We start from the raw sequence: 18697 nt of genomic DNA on the forward strand, positions 1-18697 counted from the left end.
CAGGAGATCCCTAGTATGTACCTACCACTGTTAAACTATGCATAAGGCAAACAGTAAAATTAATATGTTTTAACACAAGATGAAGACATATTCTTTTGCAATCATCTAGTTACTTAGCAACCACAGAACATGAATCAAACAGCTACTCCTCAAATTATACTCTTGCCATTTAGCAGAGCAGAATCAAATTTTGAAGGGCCAATGCAATAGCTGAGATCAGAAGATCAATGCAAACTTTAGGCACTTTGCAAAAGATTCACTTTATACTCTGTATACAAATATGAAAGAGGTATTTGTGAAAGCACTAAATATTATCAAATTGCATGCTCCATTAATATGACAAGAGTACTCTTATGTTTACAACATGATTTAATATTGTTGGTTGTATCTGCTAGTTATTTATTACATATGTGCAGAACACTGCGTATAGTCAGAACACTACACATTATCTATATTTAGACAAGACATAATTTTAAAGAAACTCAGCTCCTATTTAGAAAGTACGCAAGAATGGCTAAAATCAGTCTTTCGTAACTGAGGAGTGTTCAACAACAGAAGAATGTATAAACTGCTTTTTTAAAATCAAATTACTACTTACGATTTCGACAAACTCATTCACTTTGCAAAGTATAATGTGATCCCAAATGTTTTTATGTCCAGATATAGTAGGCCTAAATATGGGGTTTTATTAGATTATGACTGCTTAATGGAACAGAAAACTTTTTTTTCTTCCCCAGAAAGCTCAATTACAATTTAGGAATGTTTGGTTATAAACCCACAAAATTTGAAATTCACAGACCCAGCACTAAGTGAACCAACCACTGCTGTTAGCAGAGGAGATAATGAGCAAATAACTTATGGAAATGAGAGATTCTCAATAACTACAAAATACATTACCAATCATTTGTACAGAATACTTACAGTCTGTTGCAGACTGAAACTGAGAGGAAAGAGTCTGAGTTACTGCGGTCCAAAATTTGTACAAAATATCAGACTGTCCATCCTGATAGCAAGGGAGAAAAGAAAAGAAGGTTTCAAAGAAAACTCTCTCAAAAGAATCTTAAATACTGCAAATGCTTCCAGTCACAGCTCTTTCACCAACACTGAGAACCAAAACGAAGTAAATGAAGACTGAGTAGTTTTCCTCAAGTTTAAAACTAGAAAAATTGCTTGAGAAAACGAAAATAAAAGTTTCAATCATCTCTCAAATCTTTTCCCTTATCCTTGGGAGAAATGCTGCCAGCTCCCTGGCAATCATTCTTTTGTAAAAGGTATGAGTGTAGAAAGAAACAGCACACCTTGGAACTGTGTCAGGAAAATTCTTTGCATTGCAATGACCTTCTCATTCAGTGGGAATTCTCATGCTGACTAAATCACAGCAATTACTGTTGCTGGCATTATGACATGTTTACAGATAGCAATCAGGAATCAGAACTAGTCCATGCTGCTCTGGTGTGCACAGAACAGAAGAATTTCCAGTTCCAAAACCCTTAACAACCAAAAAAATACACCAAACTTCAGTTGGCTTCTCACCATCTTGTGTCAACAGGGTTTGCTGACAGAAGTGGAAATGAGGTAGCGTACTCTTGAAAAAAAGACATATTTGAAAGCACAAGCTGTTTAGTTACTCCCCTCCACCATCTTAAAGATCAAGTCAAACATTAAGGTATGGTTTCCATTTCTCTCATTTGCTTTCTTCTTGTTTGTGCCTTTGAGATAGAAAAAGTTGCAAGAGATGATGGTGAGCATTCCATCCTGCCCCCTAGTTAACATGCCAGGTTTTACTCAAAGCATGTCCAGTGTTTTACTCAGAGAAACACAAAATGGTTTGGAAGAGACCTTGAAGAACACCTACTTCCAACCCCCTGCTGTGGGCAGCAAAACTTCCCAGTTTGGGCACCAGGTTGCCCAAAGCCCCATCCAACCTGGCCTTGAACTCTTTATGGGAGAGGAAAGCTCTCAACAAAACATTTTTCTTCATATACCTAAGCAATATACCGACCTTCCTGTATAAATTTACCAGTTTGAAGAAATCACTAACTATGCAAAATGTGCTCAGAAAGAAAAAGCAAAACACCCAGCAATGATTACAGATGTCAGCAATGCTAAGAGTTTTAGGCTGGCACTTGGCTGTTTCTGTTCTGATTCACTCTGAAGATCAAAGTTTTTAAATGAAAGCACAGCATTCACAGCTAACGATGCATTTAAGTAAAGGGCTCAACACTGAAATCTCTGTCAAAGTTGGATGCATTTTCTGAGCTTTCCTTTCAGTGTTGCCTGTGACTTACTATGAGAAAAGTGGAAAAACAAAAAACCAAGCCAAACCACATGTTCTTGTAAATAACATAAGCTCTTTCAAATATAACAGCCATTCCAAACTGAATTACTACTCCAGATGACAGAGGGAAAAAGAACACAGACTATTCTCTTGTATTGGCCAAGGCAATGAGAGTCTTCAGAATGGACCACTGCATTCAGTTTGAAGATCCGGTCATTGAAACACTGCAAGCTCAAGTTTTCAGTTCAAAAGCCATCACTTCAAAAACTTTATATAAAACTTGCAAATCAGTCAAAAAGAAACTGAAACATGTATATATATATATGTATATATATATATATATATTTAAATATCACGTTATCAGACAGAATGCTTTCACACATTCTAAAGCTAGACAAAGAATTCATCCAGTCCTACCCCTTATATAGAGATAAGGGGTGGAATAGACAAAGAAGGATAGAATTTTCAGGTCATGTTAAGAACTGAATGTCTTTTCTGCTGTTGTGTATCCAGGATGATGAGAGGATCATATCTGAAAAATGTATGAGAATTAACACAGAAAAATAACATCAACATGAATGATGGAATCTCATTTGTGACTGCCTGAGGACACTTACAGATTTAGAAACCAGACTAACCCATTTCATAGCTAAATTTGTATTTTCCGTAAAACTGTAGTTGATTTTCATATATGGGAAAAATAAAATAGTAATATTGGACAGTTATTCATATGGTGCACTGCACGAAAGGTCTTTTTTTGGATAAATGGATTATTATAGCATAAATATGAAATGACTCAGTTCTTCATTTCACAGTTTCATATTTAAAATACGAAAATAACTATAAAATAAATGAGCTTTCACATGAGCTATAAAATAAATTAATTAACCTTCATATTCTCTATCCCAACTTGGAACAATATTTGCCTATTCAGCATTGTAACTCAATTAAATTTCTAAATCATCTAATGGACGTGGAAAAATACTTACAGGCCACCTTCAAATAACTTTCTTTCATTAATGTAATCACCACCTAAACCTTAGTCTTAGCACAAAATGCAATGATTAAATGTGGTCTTGAAAGCAAACTTGCCTACTGTCCATTCACGTCACTCTTAATTGTGATTTAGCATTGTGACAAACAGCAGTTACACAAACCTGAAAACATTTAATATCAGAGGGAAAATGTGTAACATTTACAATATATATAAATTCAGACATATATACATTATGTATTCATATAAACATTTGCAGAGTAGCCACATCTGCGCCAGTTAAGTCTCTGCCCATTAGCTTGCATCTCTAGACCTGGGTAAATGGTATTAATTAACTCATCAAAATTTTACAATTATCAAGGCGCCTTTGTCTTGGCTACTCAACTATATTATGTGTGAGGAAATAGAGTGGAAAAATACATGGAAAATTTACAGACTTTACACTGACTCACGACTCAGTCAAAAAGTGTTCAGGGTACAAAAAAGGTTAATGTCCCATTTTTCAGAACAACCGAAAACACTACCGAGGGAGTTATTATCAGTTGCTTCTATAATGTGAACAGTGATATTTCACTTTGTCCAGTGCTGAGATGTGGTCACTCAGGAGGTGAAATACAGCTGCTGATTAGTAGCACACAAAAACCCATGTAAGTGTTTGTGGCAGGAACCAGAGAATACTTTTGCCTACACAAACACCGGGGAGGACTGCAGTTACTAAAATAAGAATACAACAAGGCATTAGCATTAGGTACTCCAGCTGGGAGTATAAAAGTGCGATATGCAAACATGACCACTCAAAAAACATTTATTTATTTTGTTTAAACCTGCAATTTCTTTGCCTACATATTACCTAAGTATGTTATTTTCTTATTTTAGGTACTTCACTGCTTATTTTTTAAAGAGAGTATTCAAACAGATTACTTCTGTGCAAATGGAAACTGTAATTTAACTATTAAAAATCTAATATGCAATTCCATTTGACAACAATTAATACTAATATAGGACACACAAAAAAAGAATTCCTAAAGGAATGTTTTACTCCAGCTCAGTGGAACGACTGAAGGAATGTTCCCCTCTCCTGGACAACTTCTTCAAGGACTTACAAAGACACACAGAATGAAGGAGAAGAGGAAAGGGCAGACAGCACTGCTTGCCTGAAATGCACACAGCAGATCTACAACTCATCGTAATGGTAAGCTTATAAGCCTTCCCCCGTGTTTCATATAGCACTGTGAGCAACATCCCAACAGTATCGGAAAAGAACTGCTCTTTTGGGCTCTTCATGTTCAGAAGCTGTAATCTAGCTGAAATTGTGTTCCTGTCATCTATATTTCCATAGTGTGTGAGCAACAAATTTGGTTCTCCACTATACTTACACCAAATCTCCTCGCTGGTAGACAACACGTGGGAGTACTGGGTGCACTCACATTGTGATTAAATGTGTAGAAGTGATTCTCTTTGGTGCAAACCTGTCTTGTGTCTATTCTTGATGTCTTTCAGTGCTTGGCGTCTCAACAGACTGCCACTATTCAGTAGATTCACAACCTCACCACTAGCTTAAAAAGAACAATCTCTGCAATTAAACAGCATTCGTAGTACATCATCATATTTCTGTAGCAGAACCCACAATGATGTGCTAATATTTTTCATCAATTAACATTCTGAGACTTTAAATTGGGAATGTTCCATTTCTCTTATGAAAACTACATAAAACTGAAAGAAGCGATATCCTCCCCAAAATAAAAATGCTTGCTTTGAAATCTAGTCACAGGCAGATTAACATCTTGTGATACAATCCCTTGTAGCAGGAGCAGCTGACAAGATGAGTAATGAACTGCATCCGATTATCTTTTCAGCTCTGTGGCAATCATCTTCCATCAGCTTTTTATTCCATAACCAACAACACTGGATAAAGATCACTATTCTGTCATAATCTACCCCAGCCCCCAACAGAGGGTATGTTTAATAATGCAGAAAACACATAAACATTTGGAAGTTAAGAGGTCTAACGAGATAGTCTAACATAACTGTTATCTGGGGCAAAATTGCTTCATGTGCTTATTGCACAGTATTCCAAAATCCTTACATAATTTGAAGTCTTTCAGAAGAAAATTATTACACCTTAGCATTTAATATAATGCTGTTTCTTCTTTTCATATGCAATATATTCTTTCTTCAACAAAAGAATCTTAATTGTGATTGATAGTATCTAATACTCAAGACAGGCAAGATTCAGGTTGACATATACATACTTTTCCCGTTATAGAGTACAACTAAATTAAGCCTATGAACACTGATTTCAACCAACTATAGAAATAAAGCAGGATTTTTACCCACCATCTAATCCATCTTTCATTCTGATCTCACAGTAGAGAGAATCCACACAGAAATCATAATTTGCACTACTACAAATGGGCTTGGATCAGCCACAGAACTATATTTCTCATAAAAATCCACAGTGAAAATGCTCCTGTATCTAAACTATACCAAATAAACTAATGACCTACCTCTTGCTGAGAATGAAAATCATTGTCTCTGCTGTTCTTGTGCTCAGTGACAACTTTCTTTCCCAGAACTAACACTGCTGATCAGGTACTCAATTTAGTAGCCTCTATGCACATTTGCAGGTAATGCAAGGCAGCTGGGCTCTGTCTTCCTCTTGTCAATTCTAAGCTGATGGAAATAAGCTGAACAACTGCCCAGTAACATCAAGCAGAGCAACCTTTTGCCATTCTGACCTACTGCACGGCTATCAAGAACTAGGGAAATAAACATGCTTTTGAAAAACATACGAACTATAAGCAGTTAGCTGCTTGTGAAAGTGTTATTCCCAGGAAATCAAACTGCATCTGTGTAAAGTAGAAAAACCCAAAATATTCAAATCTGACTCACCCAAGATGATTTTTTCATTTTTAGTAGTTTTTATTAAAAAATAAGTACTCGGTCACATACTCCATTCACACAGGAATTACTTTTTCATGGAAATTACACACATAAATCAGACAAAACAAGTCCATTAGGCTGGACCACAAACGGCAATTAATTTTCCCAGTAGTAGGGCTCACTTTATTACTGCAAAAAAACCATTAGTGTAAGACATAATTCAACAAAGTTTACCCTCATCGAAATAAGACATGCAGGCAGACTATTTGACTTTTTACTGTATTTATGTGAAATTAAGAATGCTCTTAAGTGCTTTGCTGAACCAACGCCATAATCAACAATCAGCAAAAAAATGTGTTCACCTCAATTATTTAGTTTTAACTATTACCACAAAGTTACTGTGGGCAATACTGCGCACAGATATTCTGAAATTTCCACCCCTGAAAGTTTTTAGATAAAACTATGAGGAATATTTGATAACGCTGAATAATGACAGGGCCAGGAGACATTTGGTGTGCCAATTCATCCTGCTCATTTGTCTCAGATCAAGAAAGCTCAGTCCAATGTGCCTTGTGCATTCCAGGTGAACTCTGACTAGCAAACTGTATTTTAAGATAAGGGTTTCTTAAGTAAATCTTTCTACCCTAAAGAAAGAAAATGGAGTCTTATAGGAACATAAACACGGGTAAGTATGCAGGTTTAATATTTAATGGCAAACGGTCAGCACTTTTGATAATCTAGCTCAGAAAGAGCCTACATTTAATAGATGTTGAATTAAGAGCAGCCTACTAACCTTTCCAGAAGAGACTTTCTCATCAACAATTCTCTGCTTATAATAAACTCAGATTCAGAGCTTCAAAAAAAAGGGTTGTTAAAGCACACAGAGACTGCAAACTGTTATCTTCGATGCAATTCCTTATGTTAAGAATTGACATAGTAGTGTGAAATGAAGGAAAAAAAGGACATGTATACCGGCATATTAAAAATCCTTCCTTTTTCCCAATATTCCTCTCAATAAGTCGTATTATAGATTGTAGGCTGTCCAGTCAGCATTGCAAAGTGACACCGTGACTGTGCTGCACAGACTGAAAATTTAGATGAATGCTCCTTGTTTTCAGGACCACAAGATTGTTTCCACTGGAAAAAAGCTAACAGGATCCAAGTGCTAGAACTCCCCACTTACATGGAATGACCTCATTTCACATCTCAAAAAGTATAACCCATCTTCCGCTAATAGCTACTATTAAGTTAATAAACCACCAAATAATAGTGAGTGAGTACCAGTACTGTAGGAGGAACGATATTTGAAGATTTGTATCCACTGTTACTCTACATTGATATCAGTGCCACAGCTTGGAAAACTGACTTAAAGTTACCTCAAAACTAAAAGCCAAACAACTTATCCCATTTAGAAAAAAAAAAAACAACATATCAAGCTCCTCATTAACTTTGCTGTTATAGAAATGAAATCTCTTGAGCTCTGTTCTTTATATAACTATTTGGCATCTGACATTAAATCTAAATCCAATGAATGAGAAAGAAAATACCCCCTTACTTGGTATTAGATAAGAATGCAAGAAAATGCTGAAAAGACATATACTTATTTTTACAAATGTCTCTATTTCCTCCACACTGTAAATTTAGAACTAAATGAGTATAATTTCCCATCTGTGAATTATCATATTTGTGTTTGTCTGAAATAGCTATTCTAACATTTAAATAATAAATCTGACCCACAGATTCTAAACTGGCTTCCCCTTCATGACAATCCTTTCCAACTTGTTTTTCCCTGTAGAAATTTTGATACTCTGAATAGAATGTGGAAAATATCTTTATTGTGAAGACCCTTTGAAATGTAAAACAATAAACTGAATATTACCATGCAGCTAGTTGCTGCAGGCTCCTGAAATCAGGCTTTGCATACTAATACATACAGTGTTTTCTATCTGTAATCAAAGGCCATAAAGAAATACAGGACTCGAGAACACTGCTCTAACAACAGAAGACATTTAAAGGACAGTGTAAATATTTTTCCACCAATAAAGCAAGAAAGCAAATGATTTAAGAATCCTGTACAGCAAGATCTTATGGGATAGAGATAAGGAAATCTATTTGCACTATTTCTATAGCAACAACATAACCAAATGTTAGACTGTGAACAAAAAACCATCACACTCACTAGTGCAATTAATCAATAAAGAAAGAAAAAATCAGTGCATCGAAAAAACCTTTTCTAGCTTCTCAAAGTAATCTAGATTACATTTTTACAAAGATCAGGGCATATGAATTTTTAACACTGTCTACATTAGAATTGTAGGTGAACACATGTCAATAAATGACACCATGACTTTAAAAATGACCTTGATTTTTTGTTTTACTGGAGGGCATGGAATTTCATTAGTGTTGATCACCTTATACCCAAGGCATAATAGTTTCTAGACTTCCAGTGATAGAGCAACATTTTAAAAAGGTCTCTTTATGCATTAGACAAAAGAAACAAGATCTTTTTTTCTTTGTTTAAACATTATCTTCTTAACTAGAATATGAACAGTGTGCTTTTTCCCAATTCCAATATTAGAATTCGTATGTGATTCCTTAGAAAAATGGATCTACAAGTAACAAAAATACTTAGGTCTTAAACAGTGTCCCCTACCATCAAAACTACTTAAAAAAAAACCCCAAACATTAATTAATCCTTCCATGCTTTTGCAACATATGCATCAACTGGAAGTAAATGAAGTCAGTGTTTCCAAAAGCCAGTAACTACCCAAGGGACTTGGCAGCTGCCTTCTGCCCACAAAACTGATTTAGTATGCACAGCTGTAACTCTACACTTTCACCTTGACTGTTATGTACCTCATCCAGGGATGAAGGGGTAGTTTGTTATCACGTCCATTCAACCCCAGTGGCTCGGGTTAAGACTGACAAGAATTGATGATAGAAGGCGAAACTGCCATGAAATGTATTTCTTTTCTAATAGTAATCTGACTGTAATCTAGCTGACTTAATAATTTTCAGTTATCACTGGAGTACAATCTGCACAGACCCCAACAAAATTGAAGTGTAAATGAACATAGGTCATTATAATCTACCAACCAATGCAGCCTTGACATGATCCCTTCTATTTACAGCTGAACATTTCTGGCAAAGAAACGGGATTAAAGTCCTAGACAAAATGCAGTGTCATTAGAAGACCATTACATGGGCTCTGTTCCTCCCATCTGAATTACAACTGAATTACTTTTAACAAGGCTGGCTGTGGGCAATGGATCCATTTAAAACAAGAAGTAAGACTCTTTAATTAGAAACATTTTTTCTTTTTTTTTTAAAGAGAAATCTTGCAATAGAAGTCTGCAAGAAAATTTGTAGGTTTGAATCTAAGAGCATCTTCAGTATGTTGGGGATGGCAAACCTTCTCATTCACCTGCCTTCAGATCTCCACAAAGTGTCTGTCTTGCCAATGCTTACATAATAAACAGCAACTACAACACAAATGGTGCACAAATAATACAACTCTGCTTCTACAAAAGGTACTAGAAAAAAAACCACATACTTGAAATAATAGGTGAAAAGATTATGTTGTGAATTCAAGTAAGGCAGTAATTAGGTTATTTTTATTTTTTTTCCAAGTAGGATTATTTTAATTGAGTCGATTGAATGTGAACATGTGATGTTAGGATGTGAATAACTTCAAAGCAGCAACATTTTTTTTAACAAGTTTGGACAGAAGAGTCAAAAATAAGGTGAAATGTAGGTATGCTTTGGGAAATAAACACTTACATTTTCCATTTCTTTTCCTTATCTGATGCAATTATGAGGACATTTCCTTCTGTATTGTTAACACCTCATATTGACAGTGCTGACAACTCAAGAAAATAGCCTGCTTACTCACCGAGCATTCACCAGGAGAGGCAACGATATAAACCCTCCACAAAGCACAGAATAACACTCACTGTAGCTCTCAGCTCACTCTTTTACCCAGAGCCTTACATAAATGACAGGTTTTGCTGTCTTCCTGAGCTGTTAACAAATGTGGACATCAGCTGACCAAAAGGGATCAAAGGCAGATCTGCTCTCTCACAGACAGTGACCTTCTTTCCTGACCCCTTCCCATTAGCGGACAAAACCCATCTCACTCTCCCTGTTGACCAGCCCAACGCTCCCCCCCAGACAATCATTTGTCACTTTCAGGGTTGTTTCTCACTGTGCAGAACTTTTCACTGATGCCTATGTAGGAGTGACAGACCCAAAATAGATAAGGATCAGAGATCATTTCCAAATCTTCCGCAAGGGACTAAGAGGGATTCTTATCTCCAATTAGGAAACTGGCTGTCATAGGACAATATGCTCTGCTGCGATTTACACTGAAGTCAATTGTCGCTTAGGTATTAAAATAGCTGAAGCAGGATTAGTCACTACACATAGGAAGAGAAATAAACCAGAGTAAACTGGAGTTACCTATTAGCTCTTTGAAGGTGAAATAAGCAACTGAAAGAAGTGATGAAATTAGTCCGACATTAGGTGAACAAAAATATCAACTCTGCATTATTTAAATCATGTCTGACCCTCAAGATTATGAAAAAAATTAGCCCATCTTTTAAAACAAAGCACATAAATCTATTTTCCATAAAACAGTAAATCAGAATATAGGAATTCTTAGCTTTGCTTATCAACCAAGATCTAGTTATTAAATAAGTCTACTCATAGGATAGGGGGGAAAAAAGTCAATTCAGTCTTAAATGCATTTCTTCTTTAAATATCCCCAGATCCTTTTTTAGGAAATTACACTTTCAGTATTTACAGATTAAAAATGAATTTATATTTCATTACTAGTACAAAATGGGGAAAGGTACTATCAGGACACGTGTTCTTTTCAAAGGAGATGTGAATTCCTTTGCACCCATTTCATGCTGTGGCAGAGGACAAATGTGAAAATCCAGATGTGCAAAGGGGAGAAGTGGAACAAACAGGAGTGCAAATTCCATCTGCAGATTCTTTGTGGTAGTCATCTAAGTCTGGGTACGTCACTTTACTCTTGACCATATTTAATGGTGAAAAAAAATGAAATTGACTTCTGTTACTAAAAAGAGAAACCACAGTGTAGAAAAGATGTGGGTGCTGTCATTGCCTTGATGTTGACCGAGAATGACATAGTTTCTCTATCTGTCAGATTTTTCAGTTTTATTGTTGGTTGGTTTATTGATGTTTTGGTTTTTTTATGTTGTTTTTGTTTGTTTTCTGTTGATTTTGTGAATCCTTTAATTAATTTGGTTTTTTGAAACTATTCTTTGGATCCTTGGATATAACAGGGTACAACGCTATTGAGCGTTAGTATGGAAACAGATAATTAGAAGGCCAGAAAGCACATTTTTGAGATCACAACACAGAATTAGGGAAATGCAGGCAGTGAAGGCAAAGACAAAAAAATTGAAAAATCCTAATAGAAAAAAAGACAATGATTAAAAAAGGAAAAGAAAGCAACTTGCTTCCTTGCTATAAAAGACTCGTGCTTTCAAAAAGCTGGGTCTCCTCCTCTTACACTTCCTAGGACGATACTTAACACTGCAGTAATCAAAACAAGGAAGCAGATGGACAGGCAAAGTGGTAGTGCAGCTGCTGCAGAAGATGACTATAATCATAATGTTGACATCAGTAACAGTAATTAGTACACAGTCTGTAGAGTGGATGATTTTTTCCTATCTTCTGATGTGGGCATGCTGCCCTGGAGAATGTATTTAATATTAGTACCTTTAGTTTGTTTTGTTCATTTGCTACTTTTATTGATGAAATTGAATATGATAAAGGAAATACAACTTTTCTGCCACTACAAAGCACCTTCTGTGGAAAGCATATTGTTCCAGTTTGGATTAATAATAGATGGAATCTTCATTAATAAATGGCAAATTACCAATTTCTTGTTTATTTCTATTTTCAATGTACACAGCAATCCACACTCCCATGTGGCTATTTGCACATCCTTTCCTGAATTTCAGCAGCATCCAGTATGAGTCTGATTCTGTCTAAAAAGCAGCTGTACTGCATGGTGTGACTTCACCCACCTGTAGGGTGGTGCAATACCTTTTTGGTAGTACTATGTCATGATAGGAGAGTCTTACTAGACCTGGACAGGGATGTGCCAGTTCTCCTTAGCTGAGGCTCATGGAGAATGACAACTGTCTCCAAAATAGCTGTTGAAGAGCAAACTCATTGAATATAGGACAACTGTAAGTAAACAAATAGATGGACTTCATTTGGGAAATACAATTTGTCACTTAGATGTAATCCCATGATACAAAGTCAGTGGGAAAGAAGGGTTACGAAAGGTAACACAGAACGGGCCTAGCATAGCACAGCCCTAAAGCCTTTTATTTTCTAATCAACTTTTCATCATTCTGCATCTATCCTCTTCATTCATTCTGCATGTTTAATTTTTCTCCAGAACAATATCAGATTTTCTTTCGCTTCTCTTTATTACCATCCTCAACAACAGGAAAACCTCCTATTCTCTTTTCAACTGCTGTTCTACCAAAGAAGAGAATGAAAGTGAGGAGGCACAGGGCCTGGACCAACCATGCAGTAATAGCCATTTATTTTTGCCAAACAAAACATTTAACAAAACATATGCTAAAACTTTCTAAGCTTTTTGAGCTGTGGGTTATGTTGTTGTTAGGTTTTTTTCCTGTGTATCTTGTTGATGTTGTTTTGGTGTTTGTTTGTTTGTTATTTTCTACACAGAAAGAGGATTTTAAATCAGCCCACAGAAAAGTAATGACGTTCTATGCAACAACTTTTGGAGCTGAGTTTAATTGACAGATTGACTTATACACCGTGCTTAACCTCCACCATTTGCTTTTACTGTTGAGAAGACCACATTTGCATGTGAACAGTTTCCCCAGTGTATTCCAAAAATTAAATTCATGTAAATTAAAAACCCAGTCATATACATGGAAAAAGAGATGTCTGCGTAAACACATCTTTTGTTTTTGTTTCTTCTCATCTACCAAGGTTGATGAAAGAGCTTCAGAAGCTTCAGCTACTGTTCCTAACACTGAAGGAAGCCATTAATCAAATTATCCCATATACGAAGAGAAAACAATGAAATTGAATGGAAAGGGAAAGGTATTCAAAAGAACAGCTATAATTATTTTTCAAGGAAAATATTGCCAAGAAGTAGAGAAACAGATGGCTGAAAGTGTTAGATGAAGACACATTTTTCTATGCTAAACTAACAGACTTAATTAATTGCTCAAATCACATGGCATTTTATGGAATGGCATTAATGATAAGTAATAAAAACTCTGTCAGTGGTGCCTTATCAGCTCCCTTTAAAGAAAACAAAAGGAATTATTGTAAAAATAACGTTTCTACCCTACAGATATAACCCAAAGACCATAAATAAAGCTTTCAGCATTAGTTTGATTTCCACTGCTTTCCCATTAATATAATTACAGAATTGTTATCAACATCTAAACTTTCAAACAAAAGCATTCTCTCACAGTAATTTCCTTATCAGAATTACTAAAATATATTGACTAATTAAATTAAATTAAATTAATTAAATTAAAACTTTACCTTAACTATTTCGTCAATGAAGCAGACATGTGAAATAGGATCTCTTTTCTTTGCCAATAGTTTCTGCAAGTGCTGCACCTGTAAGAAATAATTAATTGGGAGGAAAAGTGACATTTTCAAAAATCTTATATATGAAATTGCCTCAAGGGTAATCAGGAATCAGCTGCTGAGTACCTGTCCACACGCAGCACAGATCTGATCCATGAGTTTCTCCATGTTTGTCCAGAGAGCTGCCCGAAAAGCTGCTGTGTTCCCAGGTGTTGGCATAGCAGCTCTACCAGGGCCACCTACATGTGTTTTAAAAACAAATAGTAGCACAGTTCAGATTTCACATGTGAAATGAAAAACACATATACTGGCATAAGAAATTTCCTGTAAAAAAGACTAGAGCTGCCTACATTAGCTTTGAAACAAAGCTTTGTGAATAGCTTCAGCTGTTTTAACTTCTAAATCAATTAAATTCTTAAGTTCAGCAAGGATATCTCAAGGTTAATCACTACTATCTGCTTTACTGATTTCTATCTCCACAGAAACACCAAGGTAGTGTCAATGGGCATGCTGCAGCATATAATAGCAAGATATAACCATCTCAGCTCAGGACTTAAATGTATAGGTGAACTGAAAGAAGTGATATTCCAGCTGAAGAGCATGCAACTTCTACACCATCACTCTCCTTCAGGGGGGCTGTATTTTTTTATGATGTTAGTGATTGTATTTTCAGACCCCAACATCAGTGCAAGTTTTTAAGAAGTGTTAAATTTTCACCACAGCTAATCCTAGTTACCATTTCCAAGCACATGAAAGAGAAGAAAATCATCAGGAGTAGTTAGCATGGATTCACCAAGAGGAAGTCATGCCTGACCAACCTGAAATCATAAACCTAATGAATGAAAGGAGAGTAGTGGATATTCTCTATCTAGACTCCAGAAAGATGTTTGACATTGTCCCCCATGTGATCTTGACAGACAACTTGTTGAAGTATAGGTTAGATCAGCAGACAGGGAGTTCAAAAACTTGGTGAATGAACAGGCTGAGAGGATGGCAGTGAATGAAGCAAGTCTAGTTGGAGTCCAGTAATGGACTCCAGAGTAGAGTACCCCAGGGGTCAATACTGGGTTCAGCTCTGTTTAACATCTTCATAAATCATCTAACGAATGGGATAGAGCAAACCCTCAATAAATGCACAAATGACACCAAACTGTGTGGAGTGGCTGACTCACCAGACAGCATTGCTTTTGAGAAACAACCCCAAACACCAGTGGGTCATCCAGCTGCAAAGCAGCTCTGCAGAAAAGGAGCTAGAGATATTGGTGGAGACCATGAGCCCTTGCCACAAGAGAATGTTTACAGTATTCCTTGCATGAGGAAAAGTGTTGCCAGCAGGTCAAGAGAGCTAATCCTCTTCCCATACTCAGCACTGGTGAGGCCATAGTAGGAGTACTGTGTCCAAGTCTGGGCTCTTGAGGACAAGAGAGACATGGACATGGAAAGAGTTCAGCTAAGGCCAAGCTGATGAAAGGACAGAAGCACTTCTCCTACAAGGAGAAGTTGAGAGAGCTGGGACTGTACAGTCTGGAGAAGAGGGTGCCTAGAGGGGATCTCATTAATGCCTATGAATACTTGAAGGGAGGGTGTAATGAAGATGGAGCCAGTCCAGGGGTGCCCAGTCCCAGAACAAGAGGCAAAGGGCACGAAGTGGAACACAAGAGTTCTGAACATCAGAAAGCACTTCTTTACTGTGGAGGTACTGGAACACTGGCACAGGCTGTTCAGGGAGGTTGTGGAGTCTCCTCCTTGGAGAACTTCAAAAGCCACCTGGATATGTTCTGCATGTCCCTGCTTGAACAGGGGGCTGAAAGAGTTGGTCCCAGAGGTCCCTGGCAACCTCATCTATTACATGATTTTGTGATTCAGTGATGTTGCCAATGTTCAAATTTGTCCCTCCATAACTTCTCAGTATTCTCTGGTATCTGAATTAACACGTAGGAACTACATGTGGGAACTGTGCAACATTCTCTCATGTTAAGAATACTGCTTTGAAAGCAATTCCATCTGACAAAAGCATCATAGTGTAGTGTTGTGCTTCTTCCACTGCTTGCAAACAATCTCTATCCATATTTCCAACAACACAAAAAAGCAAAATTTGGATTTATTTTTCCATGACAAACTCATAAGAGAATGCTGCAAAGTTGTAAACTAACGAGGACAACTTCCTGGGCAAGTGAGTAAAGCGAGGAGGAAAAAGCAAAGCACAATAACAATAGATTCAATTTGAGTTTTGTATTAGATGATTTCTGAGACATACCTACTGGCTAAAGCAAGGAGGGAAATGTCCTGATGACAGATTTGGGTGTGAGTTTCTTCTGTTTAATACAGTATCTATTTCTGTTAAAAAAAAATCAGGCACAATTCTCTGCAAAACAAATATCATACCTCTTGTAACAGTTTGAGATGGTTGGGTCAGTACTTTGATATCCAAAGCATTTTTAATGTTCTCCTCCAGGGCTGTGCAGTACCCATCCACCACATTAGCAATGGTATCCTTCAGAGTTCCGAGGTTATAAAAAACCTGAAGAGCAGTCCCCACTTGAGTAGGACTCTAGAGAAAGAAGATTTTCAAAAATGTCAAGTACCTCTAACTGCAATATGGATTTCTCTACCTATGATCTAGGAATCATTTTACAGGATAAGTTCATCTTAAAGTTCAGACTGCTAATCCATTTCGTTTAACATTAAATAAACTGTATGAATAACAGATGACAGGGTAAAGGAGAGGGATGATTTCCTTTGACTGCTCAGCAATGCTTAGCTTTGCTTCCTTTGGCAGTATCCTCTGAATAAGAAGAACAGAAAAATGGAAATTGGAAGCACAGTTGGCAGTGTATTCTGAGGTGGGCTACCAGTGATTGATTCAATAATTCCTAGGTTAGCTACAGTACAGCTACAATCAGCTACGGTGTAACTAGTAATATTGTTTTAACACATAATATTTGTTACAGTGCTGTCATTTAAGTGCTAAACAGTGGATTAAATCTCATACAGACTTAAAAAACATACTAACAGTGCAAGCAAAGGCAAGCAGGTCAAGACCCTGCTACTGACTGACATAGAATTAAAGCTTTCATTTCTACATCTTTACTTCTAGCGCTGATACTAAATGTCATATTCTTATGTTACTCAGCAGAATTAAGAATACGAAGCAACACAGTGATTACTCCCAAAGCCTGACATAAATAAATAAATAAAGCTATGTATTGCAAGCTTTTCCAAAGTACAAGAGTAAAAAATTATCCAAAAACTTTTCAGGTTCACTGTTTAAAAGACTTTTTATTAAGACTAAATTCCACTGAGCAACATTACCCATTGGCAGAGGTGTTATTCACCAATAGAAAAGCCTCAACTTGTTGCCTTTGGGAACAAAGCACTGTCACCCACGCACTGACTGTATTTTCTTTACAATTTGTAGGCAATTAGTGGACAGGGAGATCAGCTGATCACCTCAGAGGTGCAACCTTTTATCACTTTCCTCAGTGACCTCTGCCAGAAGAAAATAACACGGTTTGATAGAAATTCTAGCACCCAGACTGGACAGAAGCACCTGAGACCACAGGCACGTCCCACTAAAAACCCCACTCTGACTTTCTTCTAGCACTCAAGTCCCATGCCATTGCACTGCTATTGCACTCCACTCTTCTTAGGTTTTCTGTGTAACTAGGAAAGGTCAGAATAACAGTTAAAGCAAACAAGCTAGATCCCACCTCTTTGCTCAATCCCAATAAGGAGTTCCCACATTTAGTGAAAAGCAATGTAGTATTAGGCATACAGTACAGTTTGCAGACCTTACACTAAACTGTACCAGTTTCTTTTTCCAAACAGTGTGGGTGTTAACAAGCATTCCTAGCTTAGTATTATGGGTCTGGGACTTGTAGGTTTAGTTTTCTGACAATTGGGTATGCTGTAAAATTTCTAGGCATCCTGTGGGTGTGCTTGTGGAGGTGGAAAAGTAAGCCATAAAGACTGGAAGACTAATGAGACATTGGAAAATGAAGGATAGTATAATGCAAGGAGGGAATTTGGGGATAGAATGAAATAAGAGGAAGAAAATATAGATGGGAAGTGAATGGGAAACAGAATGAAAAGGGAAAAAAAGGGTGAAACTGAAAGGAAGGAAAACAAGAAAAGACACATCCCATTTATAAGTCTGACATTGTTCTGATTTCTATAGACTACTTAAACATTTTTAGACCCAGACATTGTCTTTGAAGAAAAACCAACACCACCTTAATGCAACGCTAACAGTCAGATATCAGTAAATACTCATACGTTAACTGACACACACACAAAAATAGAATAGCATCAAAATGCAAACCTAGCACTGCCTATCCAGGTTCAAATAACATATGGTCAGATACTTTCCTGATAAACAGGCAACACCTATAAAAATCCTGTGATCCTCAGTGCTCCCACACATTAGCAAACTAACCCTGCTACTGGTCAAGAAAGATAAAAATGTGTTGCCACAGAGCCTGGCTCTGTTTCAGAAGATCTGCTTTTAGACACAGGGTGTCAAACAGTTCATTCTGAAGTTAGGAATACTTAGGGAATAACCCAAACACACTAATGGAAACCTGCTATGCACTTGAAGTATCTTTGAAATTTAGCAGCAAATGGAAAAACAAAGACTATGCAGATGCCCTACTTCTTACTCCTTCAGACTGTGGAATGGCTGCTGACAGAGAGGTTCTAGTTCATGTTTTTGTCCTGTGTAACGTGGATTAGAGATACATTAAAACCCTAATAATATACTATAAACATACACAACATTTTCCTCACTGCAGAAATGTCTGTGTTTCATTTGCCCACAGCAAGCAACACGAAGTCCATTGTTGGCTCAGCAGTAGCCCCAAGAGAATTGCATTTGCTATGCACAGCTAGTTCCCAGGTTTAGACAATACGTTCAAAGAAAAATA

General features: G+C 36.8%; 1 protein-coding gene across 2 annotated transcripts in view; it reads right to left on the bottom strand.

The window, feature by feature from the left end:
• COG5 (component of oligomeric golgi complex 5) overlaps positions 1-18697 on the bottom strand; it is a 172599-nt gene that overhangs the window by 45741 nt on the left and 108161 nt on the right. For both annotated transcript variants that reach the window (XM_015850827.2, XM_015850892.2), the window contains exons 8-11: positions 16161-16326; positions 13902-14014; positions 13728-13805; positions 922-1003 (exon numbers count right to left, since the gene is read on the bottom strand). In XM_015850827.2, the coding sequence (XP_015706313.1) occupies positions 922-1003; positions 13728-13805; positions 13902-14014; positions 16161-16326 (439 nt within the window). The remainder of the gene's footprint in view (positions 1-921; positions 1004-13727; positions 13806-13901; positions 14015-16160; positions 16327-18697) is intronic.

Source organism: Coturnix japonica, chromosome 1 (assembly GCF_001577835.2).
Source record: "Coturnix japonica isolate 7356 chromosome 1, Coturnix japonica 2.1, whole genome shotgun sequence".
Classification (NCBI taxonomy): domain Eukaryota; kingdom Metazoa; phylum Chordata; class Aves; order Galliformes; family Phasianidae; genus Coturnix; species Coturnix japonica.